This window comes from Mustela erminea, chromosome X (genome assembly GCF_009829155.1).
Source record: "Mustela erminea isolate mMusErm1 chromosome X, mMusErm1.Pri, whole genome shotgun sequence".
NCBI lineage: Eukaryota > Metazoa > Chordata > Mammalia > Carnivora > Mustelidae > Mustela > Mustela erminea.
In genome coordinates, this window is record NC_045635.1 from 50,201,688 (window position 1) to 50,221,848 (window position 20,161).

The 20,161-nt window shown below is 36.5% G+C and overlaps 1 protein-coding gene across 1 annotated transcript; it reads right to left on the reverse strand.

Moving 5' to 3' along the window:
* Nucleotides 1–14,130: 14,130 nt before the first annotated feature.
* On the reverse strand, nucleotides 14,131–18,276 carry SPIN4 (spindlin family member 4). The gene has a single exon (XM_032331519.1). It carries the CDS (start codon nucleotides 17,370–17,372, stop codon nucleotides 16,623–16,625), a length of 750 nt encoding a protein of 249 aa, XP_032187410.1. The 5' UTR covers nucleotides 17,373–18,276; the 3' UTR covers nucleotides 14,131–16,622.
* Between the last annotated feature and the right edge of the window lie 1,885 nt (nucleotides 18,277–20,161).

Below are 20,161 nucleotides of genomic sequence, written 5' to 3' on the forward strand. Positions count from 1 at the left end.
ATTCAAACACTTGGAAACTAAGGGCCATCGGTTTAACATGGTTTGGATCAACCAGGAAATCAAAGATCTTGAGCAATTCATGGAAAAAAAATGAGAGCAAAAACACATTCATCTAAAATCTATGGGATACCCGAAAGGTGGTCCTAAGGGGGAAATACATAGCCATCCAAGCCTCAGTAAAAAAATAAATTAATTAATTAATAATAATAATAATAATAATAAATAAAATAAAAATTAAAAATCCCAAATTCACCAACTAATCTTATACCTTAAAGAACTGGAGAATCAGCAACAAACTAAGCTTAAGCTACACAAGAGAAGAGAACTAACTAAGATTAGAGCAGAGATCAATGAATTAGAAACCAGAAATAAAGTATAGCAGATCAATGAAACTAGAAGCTGGTTCTTTGAAAGAATTAATAAGAGGGATAAACCACTGGCCAAACTTATCCAAAAGAAATGCAAAAGGACCCAAATTAAAATTATGAGTGAAAGGGAAGAGATCAGGACTAACACCAAGGAAATAAAAACAATTATTAGAAACTATTATCAACAACTATATGACAATAAATTAAGCAACCTGGAAGAAATGATGCCTTCCTGGAAACCTATAAACTACCAAGACTAAAACAGGAAGAAATTGGCCACCTGAATAGGCCAATATCTAATAACAAGATTGAAGCAGTGATCAAAAACTTCCTAAAAAACAAGAGTCCAGGACCTGATGGATTTCTTGGGGTATTCTACCAAGTGTTCAAAGAATAAATAATACCTATTCTCCTGAAGCTGTTTCAAAAAACAGAAACAGAAGGAAAACATATAAACTCATTCTATGAAGCCAGCATTACCTTGGTCCCCACATCAGGCAAAGACTGCATCAAAAAGAATTTCAGACCAATATCTTTAATTAATGTGGATGCCAAAATTCTCAACATGATCCTAGTTAATAAGATTCAAAAATACATTAAAAGCAGTAACCATCACGAGCTGTTGGGATTTATCCCTGGGATAAAAGAGTGGATCAACATTTGCAAATCAAACAGTGTGAAATAACACATTAGTAAGGGAAGAGAGAAGAACCATATGGTCCTCTCAATTGATGCAGAAAAAGCATTTGACAAACTACAGCATTCTTTCCCAGTTAAAACTCTTTACAGTGTACTGATAGAAGGAACATTCCTGAAGTTCATAAAAACCATTTATAAAAAGCCCATAACAAATATAATTCTCAATGGGGAAAAGCTAAAAGCCTCACCCTTAAGATCAGGAATACAAGAATATCCAGTCTCTCCACTATTGTTCAACATAGTACTAGAAGTCCTAGCAACAGCTGTTAGACAATAGAAAGAAATAAAAGGTATTCAAATTGGGAAAGAAGAATTCAAACTCTCTCTCTCTTCATAGACAACATGATACTTTATGATGAAAACCCAAGAGACTCCAGCCCTAAATTACTAGAACTCATATAGTAGAAAAAATCAGTATGGGGCAGGGCAGGAAATCAATGCACAGAAATCAGTTGCTTTCTTTTACTCACAGACAGTGAGTAAAAACTACATTGGAAAGAACAGTGGAAAGAAAATTAGGGACTTGGTTCTATTTACAATAGCACTAAAAACCATACTTTGGAATAAACCTAACCAAATAACCATACCTTGGAATAAACCTAACCAAAGAGATAAAGGATCTATACTTTAGAAACTACAGAACACTTATGAAAGAAATTGAGGAAGACACAAAAAGATGGAAAAACATTCCTGCTCATGGAATGGAAGAACAAACATTGTTAAAATGTCTATGCTGCCTAGAGTAATCTTTACTTTGAACACCATCCTGATTAAAATAACAATGACATTTTTCAAAGTGTCATATCAAACAATCCTAAAATTTGTGTGGAAACAGAAAAGACCCAGAATCACCAAGGATATGTTGAAAAAGAAAAACCTGGGGGCATCATGTTGCCTGATTTCAAGCTATATTACAAAGCTGTGATTACCAAAGCAGCAAGGTACTGGCACATAAACAGACGCATAGATCAATGGAACAAATAGAGAGCCCAGATATGGACCCTCAACTCTATGGTCAACTAACCTTCAACAAACCAGGAAAAAAATTCAACGGAAAAAAAGGAATTATCTTCATTAAATTATACTGGAAAAATTGGACAACTATATACAGAAGAATGAAACTCGACCATTCCGTTACAACATACACAAAGATAAACTCTAAATGGATGAAAGACCTCAATGTGAGGTAGGAATTCATAAAAATTCTAGAGAACATAGACAGCAAACTCTTTGACATTGGCCACAGCAACTTCTTTCAGGGCATATCTCCAAAGGAAAGGGAAACAAAAGCAAAAATAAACTTTTGGGATTTCATCAAGATAAAAGTTTCTGCACAACAGAGGAAATAGTCAACAAAATAAAGAGACAACCCGGAATGGAAGAAGATATTTGCGAATGACATTTCAGATAAAGTGCTGGTATCCAAGATCTATAAAGAACTTCTCAAACTCAACATAAAATAATAATAATTCTTCAAGAAATCAGCAGAAGACATGACACTTCTCCAAAGAAGACATACAAATGTCTAACAGACACTTGAAAAAATGTTCATCATCACTAGCTATCAGGGAAATTCAAATCAAGAAACTTTCAGACTTAGAATGGTAAAATTTAACATGGCAAGAAACAACAAATGTTGGATAGAATGGGGAGAAAGGGGAACCCTGTTACACTGTTGGTAGGAATGCAAGTGGGTGCAGCCACTTGGGAAAACAGTGTGGAGGTTCCTCAAAAAGTTAAAAATAGGGCTACCCGATGACCTAGTAATTGCACTACTGGGTATTTAACCCCACGATACAGATGTAGTTAAAAGAAGGGGCACATGGACTCCAACGATCATAGCATCTATGTCCACAATAGCCAAACTCTTCTTCATCAGATGAATGGATAAAGAAGATGTGGTCCATATATACAATAGAATATTACTCAGCCATAATAAAGGATGAATACCCACCATTTGCATCGACATGGATGGAACTGAAGGGGATCATGCTAAGTGAAGTATGTCAAGCACAGAAAGTCAATTATCATATGGTTTCTCTTATTTGTGAAACATAAGGAATAACCTGGAGGACATTAGGAGATGGTAGGGAAAAATGAAAGGAGGAGGAAATCAGAGAGGAGATGAACCACAAGAGACTATAGAAACAAACTGAAGGTTTTATAAGGGAGGGAGTTTGGGGGTTGTGTTAGCCTGCTGATGGGTAATAAGGAGGGAATGTATTGCACGGACCACTGTGTGTTATATGCAAACAATGAACCATGGAACACTACATCAGAAACTAATGATGTACTGTATGGTAACTAACATATCATAATAATAAAAAAGAATATTTACCAGAAATAAAATGGAATCAGCAATCCAAATATTCCCAACAAAGCAATGTTCAGAAGCAGTTGGCTTCACAGGTGAATTCTGCTGAACATGTAGAGAAGGGTTAATGCTTATTCTCAAACTGTTCCAAAAAATAGAATAATAAGGTAAGTTTCCAAATTCATGGTGTGAGGCCTGCAGTACCCTGACAAGAAAACCATATAAGGACACTACAAAAATGAGAACTATAGGCCAATATCTTGGGTGAGTTCAGATGCTGAAAATCTCAACAAAATATTAGCAAATTGAATCCAACAATACATTAAAAAATTTGTTCACCACAATCATATGAGATTTATTCCTGGGATGTAAGGATAGTTCAAAATTGGCAAATCAAATAATGTGATACATCACATCAACAACAACAACAACAAAAAAGATATAAAGCTTATTATCACTTCAATAGATGAAGTAAAAGCTTTAAAAAAATCCCAAGATCCGTTCATGAAAAGAACTCTGAATGAAGCAGCTTTAGAGGGAACATAGCTCAACATAATAAAGGCCATATATGAGAAAACCACAGCTAACATCATATTCAAAAGTGAAGAACTTAGACTTTTCCCCTTTAGATCAGGAATGAGACAATGATGTCCCCTCTCTCCAGTTTTATTCAGCATAATACTAGAATCCCTAGGCACAATAATCATAGAAGAAAATGAAATAAAAAGGGAGGAGGCAAGATATTGGAGGAGTAGGAGACCCCATTTCAACTGGTCCCCTGAATTAATCTGGATATCTATCAAACAAATTTTAACACCCACAAAATCAGCCTGAGGTTTAAGAATATATATCCAGATCTCTAAATGTAGAAAAGTGAGTGCCTTATGCAAGGCAGGAAATGAATAATAATGAATCTGTGGGGGAGATATCAGAAGATAAACAGAAAGGGGAGGGAACCACCATAAGCTGACTCTTGGAAAATTATATAATACATGAATTCAAAATCGGAACCATTAGAAATCTGCTGTAGTGTGAGACATCCCTCTCTGAAAGGGGCTTTGGAATCAAAAAGGCAGAATTCTAGGTAGGGCATCATGGTCTCAGGATACAACGAACCACAGAGCAGAAGGGGGTTCCTGAACTAGTAGAGTTCCCAAGCAGTTGAGCCAGGAAGCAGGTTATGGTCAGCCAGTCCAGGAAGGTACTCTTAGATAATATCACAGTAAACTGTGAGCCAGCCTATTGGTAACCAATCTTTTCCTGGGCAGCCTGAAAAACTCTGGAACCTGAGCCCAACTAGGCAAAAACTCATAAAGTGCTAGTAGCCAAGAAGGATATTAGAGCAGCATCCAGACATGATCCAGGAGCTTTGGGTGCACACACGAGCCCATGGCCACTCATGGTTTTGGAATCACAAAGGGCAGTGGCACTACTGGACTCCTGGGACTACATCTGAGAGAGTTGCTTTGGGAGGCTGTGGTTTTCAGAGGAGCAAGCAGAAGTGGAGACTCTCTGTCCTAGATAAAGTTTATTAAAGAGGATAGACTGTGAATTTTCATGTTCTGGGCCAGAGATTTGGCTGCACTGGTTTTGTTCTGATCCTCTGATGAAGCATGGAAAGCCCCCACAGAACAAAACCCACACAGATGACTGGTTTCCACTGAGACCATCTCCCTGACAGGGCAAGGCAATTCTCCCCAGGCAGGGTTACCTGAGAAACAGCACAGCAAGGCCCTCCTCCAGAAGACAGGCTGGAAGAACAGGTGATGACAATTCTACAGATAACATAAGACTGTAAAACCCAGGGGCACCTAGGAGGCTCAGTAGGTTAAAGCCTCTGCCTTTGGCTCAGGTCATGATCTCAGAGTTCTGTGACTGAGCCCTGCATTGGGCTCTCTGCTCAGCAAGGAGCCTGCTTCCTTTCTGCCTACTTGTGATCTCTGTATGTCAAATGAATAAATAAAATCTTTTTTAAAAAAAGAGTGTAAAACTCAATGCCAGGGAAAAACTGTTTATTGAGCTCCAGGTGTGGCCTCATGACTTGTTTATTTTTCAGATAAAATTCTCTTTTTCTCTATTTTTTTCTTTTTCTTATGCTTTTTCTCTGTTTTTCTTTTCTTTTTGACTTCTTTTCATTTCAACTAGGTTTTTATTATACCAACTTATATTTCATAGTTGCTTTTTGACTTGTACTTTTTCACACCTATATTTTTTATAGATGTAGTCTTAGTTTTAGTCCATTTTTCACTCTATTTAATTTTACATTAACATAAATACAAGTTTTATTTTCCTTGTAATTTTGGGATGTAGTGTCCTCTAACACACAGACCAAAATAAATCCAGGAACACATGAAACACTCTGCTTTGACCACACTGAGGGATTAAAACCTCCCTACTCCCCTGCTTGTAATCTATCTATCATCTATCTATCTATCTATATCTATATCTATTTATATCTCTATCTATCTATATCTATATCTATATATATATTTATCTGTGGTGGCTTCTGACCACTCTGAATTTTGCTAGGTTTCACCTTGCCTGGATCATGGTTGATATTTTATATTTTGGACTCTGCTCATTCACTCAACCATCCCTTGACAGAATGACAGAGAAAAGGAACTCTCAACAAAGAAATGAACCAGAGACAATGTCCTCTACCATAGAACAAGTAGATATGGATATAACCAAGATGTCAGAGATAGAATTCAAGGTAGCAATCATGAAGTCAATAGCTAGGCTTGAAAAAAATATTAATGACAATATAGAATCTCTAAGAGCAGAAATGAGATCTAATCAGGCTGAACTAAAATGCTACAAAATATACAGTCTAAAATGGATACTCTATCAGCCAGCATAAATGAGGCAGAAAAGAGAATTAGTGATTTAAGAGATAAACAGAGAAAGGAAGGAAGTTGGGGAAAACAGAGATGGGGTGCCAGTTGCACATGAAGAAAGGATTGAAGAGGTTAACAAAGCTATGAAACATTCCAATGTCAAAATTATTGGGATCTCTGAGGGATTGGAGAGAGATAGGTGGCTAGGAGATTTAATTGAGAAAACCATAACTGAGAACTTCCCTAATCTGGAAAAGAAGACAAGCATTCGAGTCCAAAGAGGCAGAAAGTATCCCTCCCAAAATCAATAAATATAGATCAACAACCTGACATATAGTGGTGAAGCATTCAAATTTCACAGCCAAAGAACCTATCCTGAGATAAGCCAGGGTGAGTAGGTTCCTTTCACATGGAAAGACAAAAATCAGAGTAACAGTAGACCAAGCAACAGAAACCTGCCAAGCCAGAAAGGACTGACAAGACATAATCAGGATACTAAATGAAAAGAGCATGCAGCCAGAAATACTTCATCCAGCAAAGTTGTCATTCAGAACAGATGAAGAGTTGAAGAGCTTTCAGGACAGGCAGAAAATGAAAAAGAAAAAAAAAATGTGACCACAAAGCCAGACCTCCGAGAAATATTAAGGGGGAATTCTGTGGGGAAGATAGACCCCAAGAGTCACATAAACCAGAAAGAAATAGAGAAAATCTACAGAAAACAAGACTTTACAGTCAAAACAATGGAACTAAATTCCTATCCTTTAATAGTTACTCTATATGCAAATGGGCTGAATGCTCTCATGAATAGATACAGAGTTTCCTATTGGATTAAAAAAAAGCAAGACTTATCCATATGCTGTCTACAAGAGACACATTTTGATCTTAAATAAACCTCCAGATTGAAACTGTGGGATGGGGAACAATTTACCATCCTAATGGACTTCAAAAGAGAGCTGGGGTAGCAATTCTCATATCAGACAAATTAGATTTTAAACAAAAGACTGTAGTAAGAGATGTGGAGGGACACTCTATTATACTTAAAGAGTATATCCAACAAGAAGTTCTAACAATTGCAAATATCTATTCCCACAACATGGGAGCAGACAATTACATAATCCAATTAATAACAAAAAAATAAACATATTGAAAATAACACCTTAATAGTAGGAAACCTCAACAGTCCACTCAGAGCAATGGACAGATCATCTAAGAAGAAGGTGAACAAACAAATAAGAGCTTCTTTGAATGACACATTGGGCCAGATGGACATCATAGATTTATGCAGAACATCCCACCCTATAACAAAAGAATCCTCATTCCTTTGCACATTCAAGTGCACATTCAACTTTCTCCGAAATACACCACATACTGTTTCACAAATCAGGACTCAAATGATACCAAAAAATTGAGATTACTTCCTGCATATTTTAAGATTACAGTGCTTTGAAACTGACTTAACCACAAGAAGAAATTTGGAAGTAACTCAAGCACTTGAAAGTTAAAGAGCATTCCAGTAGAATCTTTGGATCAACCAGGAAATTAAAGAAGGACTTCAACGATTTATAGAAACTAGTGAGAATGAAAACACATTGGTTTGAAAACCTATGGGATACTGCAAAGGCAGCCCTTAGAGGGAAATACATAGCCTTCCAAGCCTCTCTCAAAAAATTAGAAAAGATCCAACCACACAAGCTTACCTTACACCTAAAGGAACTGGAGAAAGAACAGCAAGTAAAACCTAAGCCAAGGAGGAGAGAAAAATACAGATTAGGGAAGAAATGAATGAAATAGAAACCAGAAAAACAGTAGAACAGATCATCAAAACTAGAAGATGGTTCTTTGAAAGAATTAATAAGATAAATAAACCTCTGGCCTACTTATCCAAAAGAAAAGGGAAAGGACCCAACTTAAAAAAAAAAAAAATCATGAATGAAAGGGAAGAGATCATGACTACACCAAGGAAATAGAAACAATTATTAGAAATTATTACCAGCAACCATATGCCAACAGATTTAGCAACCTGGAAGAAATAGACACATTCCTGGAAACTTATAAAGTACTAAGACAGAAATAGAAAGAAACAAACAATCTGAACAGACCAATAAGCAGTATGAAAATTGAAGCAGAAATCAAAAACTTCCCCAAAAAACAAGACTCCAGGGCCAGATGGCTTCCCGGGGGAATTCTACCAAATATTTAAAGAAAAAAAAATCATATCTATTCTACTGAAGATGTTAAAAAAATAGAAATAGAGTAAAAAACTTCTAGCCTTGTTCTATGAGGCCAACATTACCCTGATCTCAAAAGCAGAAATGACACCATCAAAAAGGGGAATTACAGACCAATATCTCTGATGAATACAGATACCAAAATACTCCTCAAGGTCCTAGCCAATATATCTAATAGTACATTTACAGGATTATTCACTATGATCAGGTGGGATTTATTTATATCCCACCTAGGTGGGATGCAAGGATTGTTCAATATTCACAAATCAATCATCATAATAGATCATATTAACAAAAGAAAAAGCAGGAACCATATGACCCTCTCAATTATTTCAGGAAAAACATTTGACAAAATACAGTATTCTTTCCTGATTAAAACTATTCAAATTATAAGAATAGAAGGAAAATATCTCAATATCATAATCACCAACTATGAAAAACCCACAGTGAATAACATTCTCAATGGGAAAAAAATGATAGCTTTTCCCTTAAGGTCAGGAACATGGCAGGGATGCTCACTCTCACCACTTTTGTTCAACACAGTACTGGGAATCCTAGCCTTAGCAATCAGAAAACAAAAAGAAATAAAATACATTCAGATTTGCAAAGAACCAAACTTTCTCTCTTCACAGATGAAATGATACTTTATGTGGAAAACCCAAAATACTCCACCCCAAATTACTAAAACTCATACAGCAACTCAGTAATGTGGGAGAACATAAAATCAATTGATTTTCTATACACTAAAAACATAACTGTAGGAAGAGAAAATGTGAGTCAATTCCATTTACAACAGCACCAAAACCACTAAGATACCTTGGAATAAACCTAACAAAAGAGGTAAAGGATCTATACTCTAGAAACTACAGAACAGTTATGAAAGAAAGGAAGACAAAAGGAGATGGAAAAACATTCCATGCTCATGGATTGGAAGAATAAACATTATGAAAAAGTCTATGGTGCCCAGACTAATTTACACTTCCCATGCCATCCTTATCAAAATACCATTGACATTTTTCACAGAGCTGGAACAAAGAATCCTAAAGTTGTATGGAACCAGAAAAGACCCAAATTGCCAAGGAAATGTTGAAAAAGAAAACCAAGTCTGGCCGCTTCACAAGGCCTGACTTCAGGCTCTATTATAAAGCTGTGATTACCAAGAAAGCATGGTATTAGCACAAGAACAGACACATAGACCACTGGAACAGAAGAGTCTCCTCAAAAGGACCCCCCAACTCTATGGTCAACTAATCTTCAACAAATCAGGAGTGAATTTCCAATGGAAAAAAGATAGTCTTTTCAATTAATGGAGCTGGGAAAATTGGACAACCACATGCAGAAGAATGAAACTGGACCATTCTCTTACAACAAAAAAGATAAACTCAAAATGGATGAAATACCTAAATGTGAGACAGGAATCCAACAAAATCCTAAAGGAGAGTACAGATAGCCACCTCTTTGACATCCTCTAACACAAACTTCTTTCAATACATGTCTCTAAAGGGACAGGAAATAAAAAGCAAAAAGAACTGGGACCTCATCAACTTTAAAATCTTCTGCACAGCAAAGGAAACAGTCAGCAAAACTAAAAGGCAACTTTCAGAATGGGAGGAGCTATTTGCAAATAACATTACAGAAAAAGGGCTAGTATCCAAAGTCTATAAAGAATCTATCAAACTCAACACCCACAAAACAAACAATCCAGTCAATAAATGGACTGAAGACATAAACCAACACTTCTCCAAAGAAGACATACAAATAGCTAACAGATGCATAAAAAAATTGTTGAAAAAAATTGTTGAACTTCACAATCCATCAGGGAAATGCAAATCAAAAGCACAGTGAGATATCACCATACACCAGTTAGAATGACAAAAGTTAACAAGATAGGAGACAACAATTTTTGACAGGGATGTGAAGAAAGGGGAACTCTCTCATACTGTTGGTGGGAATGCAAACTGGTATAGCCAATCTGAAAATCAGTATGGAGGTTCCTCAAGATGTTAAAAATAGAGTTACCCTATGCCTTATCATTTGTACTACTAGGTATGCACACTGAAGATACAGATGTAGTTAAAAGAAGGGGCACATGCACCCTGAAAGGAGCCGAGGTGCCCTTCAACAGATTAATGGATAAAGATGTGCTTCTTATAAAAAGTGGAATATTAATCAGCCATCAGAATAGGTGGATACCCACCTGTTGCATCAATGTTGATGGAACTGGATGGGAGTATGCTAAGTGAAATAAGTCAAGCAGAGAAGGACAATTATCATATAGTTTCACTCATATGTGGAGCATAAGGAATAGTGTAGAGGACTGCAGGGGAAGGGAGGGAATTTCTTCAATTCAGGAAGAAATTAGACTGGGAGACAAACTGTGAGAGTCTCTGCAGTCCAGGAACCAAAGTGAGGGTCACAGAAGGGGGATGTGTATAACTAGGTAATGAGTATTAAGGAGTGCTTGTGTTGTGATGAACACTGTGTGTTATACTCAACTAATGAACTGAACACTATGTCAAAAACTAATGATGTTGTATATGTTGACTAACTGAACAAAATTTAAAAATAATGACAAAAAAGTTGTACATGGATCTCGCCCTGATAACCTCTCTGATCTCATTTCTTTCCATCCTCATTTCTGCTCACTTCTATTTTGGCCATACTTAGGGTGCTATCTCCAGGCACATTTTGTCTCAAGGCATCAGCAACATGATTTTTACCCTCAATTTATTCAGTTGTTTACTCAAATGCCATCTATTCTGAGAGTATCTATCCATCTAATAAAGTAGTATGCGCAAAGTCACATCCTGCCACTTTACTTACCCTGCTCTAAAAGTCACTCTAAAAATCATCACAACCTGATGGACATAAAAAGTGTGTTAGGAAGAAAGAAATAAGAATTTGGCTCCATCCAACATGGTGTAAACTGTAAAGGTTATGAGAACAAGGACTTTGTTTCTGCCTATTTACACTTCCTGAAACAGTGCCATAATCACTTTCAGTCTTGCCATTGATTTAGCACCAAGATATGGGAGATTTTCAGTATCACCATGGAATAACCTGATTCTAGACTATTGGCCTAAGGTAGAGGGTATGACTGCTTCTAAACAACAGAATGTAAGTGCAAGAGAATAGAGGTTTAGACAGTTTTCATCATTGCCTGGTCCAGGCTGAGACTCCCTCTGACTCAAATAAGCAGGTGTGATAATAATATTATCATGGAACAATCACAACTTGGTTCTAGTCTAGAAGCACAGAAAATTGGGGAGTAAAAGCATAGCAGGTGAGTATAGTACACTGAATTTTTTTTCTCTCTTCCTCCCATTAAGACATAGTGTCATATTTTGCTCACTGCTGTATATTCAACCCCTAAAACAGAATTAGAAATATTATCAAACCTTCATCTGATTAACAAGACACGGAATATCCCCAAATCACTGTAAAATAATATAAGACCTATGAGTCAGAGATGTGAAGGTGGTAGTGTCTGTCTTCCTTCCCCCACTAAGATATATGCTTTAAGACATCAGCTATTTTGTTTAGATGATTTTCTGTTCAATCCTCACATCCTAGGACTGGGGTGAGCTTTCTGTTTGATTATATATTAATAACCCAATGTCATCATGAAACAATACAATGTTTGGTTCAGGACTTGGGGACCAGTGGGAAACCAGGGACTAGAAAGGATTATTACATATCTAAAAAGTATATATATTACTATTTTTGTCATCTATCGTATGCACTCATCTAACTCTATAGTTACATTTATCACATTTTTTATTGTTTTGTGAAGTTTTATACTATCTTATATCCTCTTTATTGGACTGAAGACTACTTAAATGATAAAAGACCATGTGTTAAGAAAGGGAGGTTTTTATTTTGTCTTCTGCTATGTCCAAAACTCTTTAAACAGTTCCAGGATTAGGGCCAGCCTTCCTCTGAGAGTCAGAATGTGGAGTAACCCCAATATTATCATGGGGAAATGTAAGGTCTGTTTCTGGTCCCAAGGTCAGTGGCAATGGTAGATATCTGTCTCAGGAACAGCCAAGATACAATCTCAATGAGAACTGAATTTTTTTTTTCTTCTTTAGTCAGTAGCTAGTTCTGTGGCTAGACCAGGCATTCTTGAGTGTCAAAAGTGGTAAAAGTACTCAGAATATCAACTAGCATTCTAAGGTCAGTGTTATTGGTTGTATTCTTATTGCAATCCATCTCCCAATTAGAAAAAAGAAAATATTTCTACAATTAAAAACAAAACACAGGGGCACCCGGGGGGGCTCAGTTGGTTAAAGCCTCTGCTAAGGTCATGATCCCAGGGTCCTGGGATTGAGTTCCACATCAGGCTCTCTGCTCAACAGGGAGCCTGCTTCCTCCTCTCTCTCTCTCTGCCTGCCTTTCTGCCTAATGTAATCTTTGTCTGTCAAATAAATAAATAAAATCTTTGAAAAAAATAAAAACAAAATACATTCCACATGATTTGAAGTTTCCCATTTATGTCAGAAAGTTTTAAAGCACCAATACCAATAATATTATCGCCTATGATTATATTCAAAGTAAATGTTTAAGGCATAGATAAGATTCACACCAAATTCATGTTAGTGTTTGCTTCAGCAGAGGAAGGAAACTTTACAGTATTGGGAAAAGGATTTATTATATGTTATATATGTCTATATATATATATGTCTATATATATAAAATTATATGTTCTCACTTCTTAAAATATAAATCTATTTTGGGGCACTTGGGTGGCTCGGTTGTTTAAGTGGCTGCCTTCAGCTCAGGTCATGATCCCAGGGTCCTGAAATCAAGCCCTGCATCAAGCTCCCTGCTAGGCAGGAAGTCTGCTTCTCTCTCTCCCACTCCCCCTGCTTGTGTTCCCTCTCTCGCTGTCTCTCTCTCTGTCAAATAAATAAATAAATAAATAAAATCTTAATAAAGAAATAAATGAATAAATAATAAATATATAAATCTATTTCTAAAGGAAGTATGCCAAAATGTTTTAATTGTTTGTTAAATATTGACATAGTTGATTTTGCACAAAAGTAAACAAATGTTATGTTTTATATACTTTCTGTATCATGTTTTAATTTTTTAAAATAAATAAAAATACAAAGAAATTTTAAAACACCATGATAGCTGATTTATTACAATGTTTTCAATATTGAACATATTTAAGAAGTAGGTATATGCAATATGCAAGGACATAAAACATCTGAATAATACAACTAAGAAGCTTGATAATAGAGAAAACTTTAAATTTTGTATTTTATAGAAACAATACATTCTTTTCTTAATAGAAAGTTTCAGTAAACCAATTACCATTGGAGAGATAAGGTTGATTAAGGATCTTCCATCAAAATTGTCACCAGAATTAAATTGTTTTATAGCTTGGTACTAGCTAATTTTAAAAGAACAACTGGAATTTTAATAAAATTTTTAGACAAAAAACAAATAACTATAATGCTTTTTAGAGCTATTTCAGACCACAAAAAAAGACAGAAAATTCACCAATTCATTTTTAAAGCTAGCACATTTTAAAAACAGAATTTGATAAAGACAGGGGGTGTTATATGTAAACAATGAATCTTGGAACACTACATCAAAAACTAATGATGTATTGTATGCTGACTAACATAATTTTTAAAAAATGAAAAAAAAAGAAAAAATACAATTTCAGTTTGAAGTGTAAATTGAATAATTCTAAAAAATATTGGTAAATAAAATCTAGCTATGTATCAAATGATTATTTGATTATTATAAGATGACTAAGTAGGATTTATTCCAGAAACACAAATTTGGTTTAGCATCAAATACCTAGTCCTCTAATTCATTACATTGACAAATTAAAGGAAAACAAAATCATATGATTTTTTCAATGGATGCTGAAAGACATCTGATAAATTCCAGAAGCCACTTTCAGTAAGCCTCCTAATGTGAAACAGGAATGGAAAAAAAAATGGAATAAAAAAAACTCCCTTAAACATTTTAAGGGTTAATGACTATTTGCCAATAACCAAAGCCAAACATTAATAGGGAACACTAAAGACAATTCCATGAAAACTAATACCAAATGAGCATATCTGTCATAATCATTATTAAACATTATTTTGAATAAATAAAATTATCACTATTTGCAGATGAAATGATTTTATACCTAGAAGATTGAAATTATTCTTTTAAAAAGTATAAGAGAATTTATTAAATTAATTCTGTATTTTACCTATATTGTCAAAAATAAGAAGTTAAAAATAAAGAGGAAAAAATGTCCAATTCAAAATGTGACAAAGTCTGTAAAAATATTTAAAAACAAATTTAATCAGATGTAATGGATCCATATGAAGAACATTACAAAAACAAAACCAAAAGATTTTAATGAGGTACCAAAACTCTTGAATGGCAAGAGTTAATATCATTAAAATTGTGTTCTAAATAGAAATGTTGAAATGTATCACAATTCTAAGATATCAGAATTTTTGAAATGTGGAAAGTATGCTTTCAATTTTCATATAAAAATTAATTTCTAGAACAATTTATATAAAAGAAGAAATGGTGAAAAAAAGAAACACTTAATGAGAGGTAACTTGCTTTACCAGAGTTCAAAATTCATGGTCAAGCCACTATAGTTAAACGACAGGATACTGGTTCACAGACTGAAAAATGGGTGGCTTATTTAATATATATGATAGCATAATCATGAATCCAATGTGAACAAAATGTATATTTGAAATTTTATCTTATACCATATATAAAATAAACTCCAGATGGCTCAAACAGCTAAAACCTTAAAATTAATTAAAATTTTAGAAAAAGATATAGGTGACTATTTTTATGACTTGGGTTGGGGGCACTCATCTGAAAAATATATGAAACCAAAAAACTTAAAAGGAGGTAGCAGTCTATCTAAAAATTAAAAACAACAATGTAAGAACCTATAAAGTAAAAGATACTACCACTAAAGTCAAGATCAGTGATAGAATGGAAAAAAATACAGATTGGCTACAAATGATTAATCTGTATCCTAGAGAAATATAATAAGAATTCCTAGAAATGTATAAGAAAAAGATCAAAGATTCAATAGATAAATGAGCAAAGGATACATATTGGCAAATCACAAAAGAGAAAAATCCGAACAGTTAAAAAAACAAAACTCCTTGAATTTGTTAATTAAAAAATTACTATTTAATGTTTCACCCTCCAGATTTGCAAACTTGAAAGAGTACTGGACAGGATAATGGGAAATGAGCACTTTCATTTTGTATAGTAATTTTGTAATATTACTTAAAATTAAATATATCCCTACCTAGCAATCCCATTTCTGGGAATCTACCCAATAGAAATAAAATCATCAGTATTTATTGCAGCAGTGCTATGGTCAAAAAAGGAAAGGAAATAATTTAAGTGACCATCAGTGATAGAATGCCTGAATATCTTTTTGGTATATAAATTTACTGTATATGCAGCTGTTAGAGGGAAGGAGAGAAAGAAGAGGGGAAAAGGTGATTTATTTAATAAATGTGATGGCTTAATCAGGTACCTGATGTGAACAGAATGCATAATTTGACCTCTGTGTTATAACAAATACAAAGTAAATTCCAGGGGCAGAGGGGAACTGGGAGAGGACAAGAGGGGGGAGAGGGAGAGAGAGAGAGAGAGAGAGACTTGCAGCTACTGATTAGAACAGATATCATGGATATTCCAAATGTGAAAAGCAATTACAGAGAAATGATGTGGCTTTTCATTTTTACAGAAGAGACTACAACAAACTTACTGTAAGTGGATGGGGAAAACGTGTAAGGTTATACATCATGTTCTTAACACTTGTTACCTGGAAAGAAGAAAGGGGAGATAATAAAATGGGAGAAAGGATCTGGTGTGGAGTTACACCACTGATTTTTCTTTAGTTTTTCATTGTTCCAATGGTAATGAATACTTTTCAGTTTTCTATTAACACCCAAATTAAATATTCAATTATAGAACAAAGCCATATCAAAAGTACCAGTGTACACTTGGGACAAAACTGTGGGACTAGTCGTTGTAAGATTTGGAGGCACAAAAGTAAAAAGTAATCATAAATTCCTGAACCTCTGACACCATTCTGTTCCAAAAATTCACAATTACAAGAACATGACGTTTTACATTTAATAGTTCCATGACTTTTACAAAGAGCACAATGAATTTAGGGGGTTTTCACCAAGCCATAGACATAAATGTGAATATCATCATCAAACTTAATGAAGTAGACGGATGGCTTGGCCACCACTTGATGGATAAATATGCCGGTTCTCTTGGACCCGTCATCTTTGGCGTGTTCCACTTGCTTGCCCACGAGGCTGTCGACCACTTCTCCAGGCTCCTGTTCTGCTGTAGGGAAATAGTAGTTGGAATCTGGAATGATGCGCAGGTCACCGTCTTTGTAGTCATCCAGCAGCGTGTACATATAAAGGACAGGATCTTTCTCATAAGTTATGTAAAACCAAGTGTCCATCACAGGAGCTCGCGCCAGAACCATGCCCTTCCATTCATCTTTCGTACCATGCTCACCCTCAAACACATGCCCCACCGCTTTGCCAATCAGGGAATCCGCCAGGCGCGAATCAATGTGAGGAGTTGGCACTCTTTCAGGAAGGATTTCTAACGCTAAAACTCTCTTATCTAGGTGCAGCTCTAGCCCATACACACTATCTTTGCCATCATATTTGATGATGTAGAGAGTGGGCTTCACGGAAACCTGCTCGAGCACAGTGCCCTTCCACTGCTCCACGGGCTCATTGCCTTCCTTCCAGCCGTGCTGAATGCGGCAGCCCACGATGTTCCTACGCGTGAGGAAAGTGGGCTTGCGCCGCTGCTTCCTGTGGGTGTGCCTTTTCTTCATCAGGTATGCAGAGACGCCATCTACACCCATCGGGGGCACAGTTGGGGGTGACATGGCTCAGGGTTTAAGGAGGCTCAAGCAAAGCTGCCACTTCCTCAGTTAAGATGACAAAAAGTCAACACTACCCAAAATGAGATATTTTTTCCTGATCTCTGGGTCTTTCCTCCTTTACCCAAGTGCAAGGCTCTCCCCAAGTCTTGACAGAAACGTTCTAACTCTGACCGTGGGCACTGGAACAGCGTGGACCTTTTGACAGTGTTCTCCTTTCCCGCCCAGGAGAAGTGTCTGCAGCAGTGGCGGCTGCCGCAGCAGATGGCGGGCTAGCTTGTACTGCTTACGCCTCGCACCCACCCTGACTCCCAACCCGAGTCCCAGAATTGACCACTTAGCTGTTATCGCTGGTGCTGAAGCTGCAAAAACGGTGATTGAGAAGACGACAGGAAATGTAGTCAAGGGATAAGAGAGATGACTGCAGCAGCAAAGGAGCAGGCAGCGGTGGGTCTCTGACAAATCCGCGCGGCCTCGGCTTCGCAGCGCTGCTCTGCCCGGCCTAGCTCTGGCGCGGGGGTTTTTGCTTTTTTCAGGAATTCGACCCCTTAGAGCCCGCCTGCGCCTCGGCCCCGCCCCCTGCCATTCCGCCTTCCGCTGGGCCTGCAGTGACTGGGCGGGTCAGTGCGCGCACCCGCGTTCAGTACGCAGTCACAGTCTCTCACTCCTTCGTTTCCTCACGCGCTCCCTGACCGCTTCCCTCAGACTGGAGCCAGAAAGGCCGGCTTCCCTGCTCTTTCTTTCTGGCCGCCTTTCACCCGTCAGCGTTCTCCACAGCCACTCCATCTGCTTTCTATCTTACAGGAATTTCTTACAAAAACTTTACAAAATAATATCTAATACATACATAAATAGAGTTTGTACATACAAATTATTTTCTTTCAGTTTAAGGAATATGAGAGCAGTGAAGAAAAAGCCCACCATCTTGATCCAAACTCTCCTTTTTATTTTCTACCTGATCATTCCCAGTAATGCCTTTTTTAATGATCTTCTTTTCTGAATGTAAAAGAAATGTAGTGACATGGAGAATTTCTGAAATTCAGTGAAATAAAAGACAAAACTAACTTTGATCTTACCATCTAGACATACAGCAAAATGTTAGTTCTGATTTCTTCTTTATATTTTACAAAATTGTGAGATTTCATACTTTCGTGGCTTATTTTTTTTTCCAATTTATATCAAGAGCATTTTCCAAGTTTATCAAATACTCTGGAAACATGATTTTTAATTGTCCCATAATGTTTCTTTGTGTGGATGGTCCATTATTTGTGCTATGACAAAATAGGTAATGAAGCTAATTTACCTTCATATATGGACTTATTGAAGTAGTATAAACCAAATTTTCAAATATTTAATGCCATGGGAATCCACATATGAGATAAGGACAACGTGTGAAAAAGTAGGCTATTGAGACAAAATTATGGAGAGAGAAACAAACTTTATAGTGAGAAAAATGAAAGGGCTTCTGTTGTATATATTTGTTTTTTCTGATTATAGGACTACTGCATCTTCCTATGGAAAATCTGAAAGATAGAAAAGAAAGTGTCTGTAATTTCATCTACCTCAAGCCACAGGGTTGTTGTGAGGATTAAATGGTAATGTCTGTAAAACTTTTAGCCCTGTATCCTACATTACGAGATGGTAACTAAAGCCAGGGAAGTCTACTCCCTAATTCTCATTCCTCCATCCTTCACTGGTGAGAAGACAATACCTCATGTCCTTACAGGTAAAATAAAGGTCATCATTTTATATAGAAATGTAGAAAAGCAGGAGAGAGAGCTGCAAAATGAAAATACTGGCTGCCTCCACATTTCATATCTTCCAAGGCAGGAACAGAAAAAAAACCTAGTCCTTGTACCATTTAATAGCTAAAAGGGCAGAATGTTCTGGATGTCCAATTTCCCGTGTTTCCCAAGCCAAGGACTTTGAAGATGGGATGATTCTTCAATACTACACATTGAGAAAGTAATTCTGAGGAAGCAAGAAACTTACATACACTAAACTTCTAAACTCTTTGGAATGTGATAGTGAGCGGCACCGGGGTGCCTAAATTGGTTGGACGACTGCCTTTGGCTCAGGTCATGATTCCCGGGTCCTGGGATCAAGCCCTGCATTGGGTTCCCTGCTCCTCAGGGAGGCTACTTCTCCATTCCCCTCTGCCTGCCATTCTCCCTCTTTGTGCTTTCTCTTTCTGTCAAATAAATAAGATCTTTTTAAAAAAGAATGTCACAGTGGTCTGTATATATTCACATACATATACAACTTACACACTGAAAGAAAGCATGTGCAGATGTCATGTGATTATGATCCACAAAAAAAGTGTGTGTGTGTGTGTGTTTGTGTGTGTGTGTGTGTGTGTGTGTGTTAATCTCCTATACCAAGATGTGCCAAGCTCCTTTTGCTTAAAAACAGCAGTTGACATGTAGGGACGACCACACACAGGTCGCACAAATGGAGGCCAAACAATCAATCAGACCCTTCGGTTACATAGTTCCACGGAATTCTTGCTCACAAGCCCACAAAGCAGCCTGACAAGGCAATTTCTTATATATTTTCTTTTCTAAAACTATGATTCTAATGTTAAGTCATTACCTAACATTACCTAACAGGGATTCAGTGGACCTTACCATACTACGATATAATGTATATTTTGTATATCTGCCCACTCAACTATAAAACCATCAGGAAATAACTTTTATCTTGCATCGCAAGTATCTTACACAGAGTAGGTACTCAATAATTTTTTATGAAATAAGTGGTTTTAGCTGCTCTGCTCCAATACAAAGACATCCTCC

What these genes read in the sequence shown, in the direction of transcription:
- SPIN4 (XM_032331519.1), bottom strand. Translation starts at nt 17,372, where the DNA reads ATGTCACCCCCAACTGTGCCCCCGATGGGTGTAGATGGCGTCTCTGCA.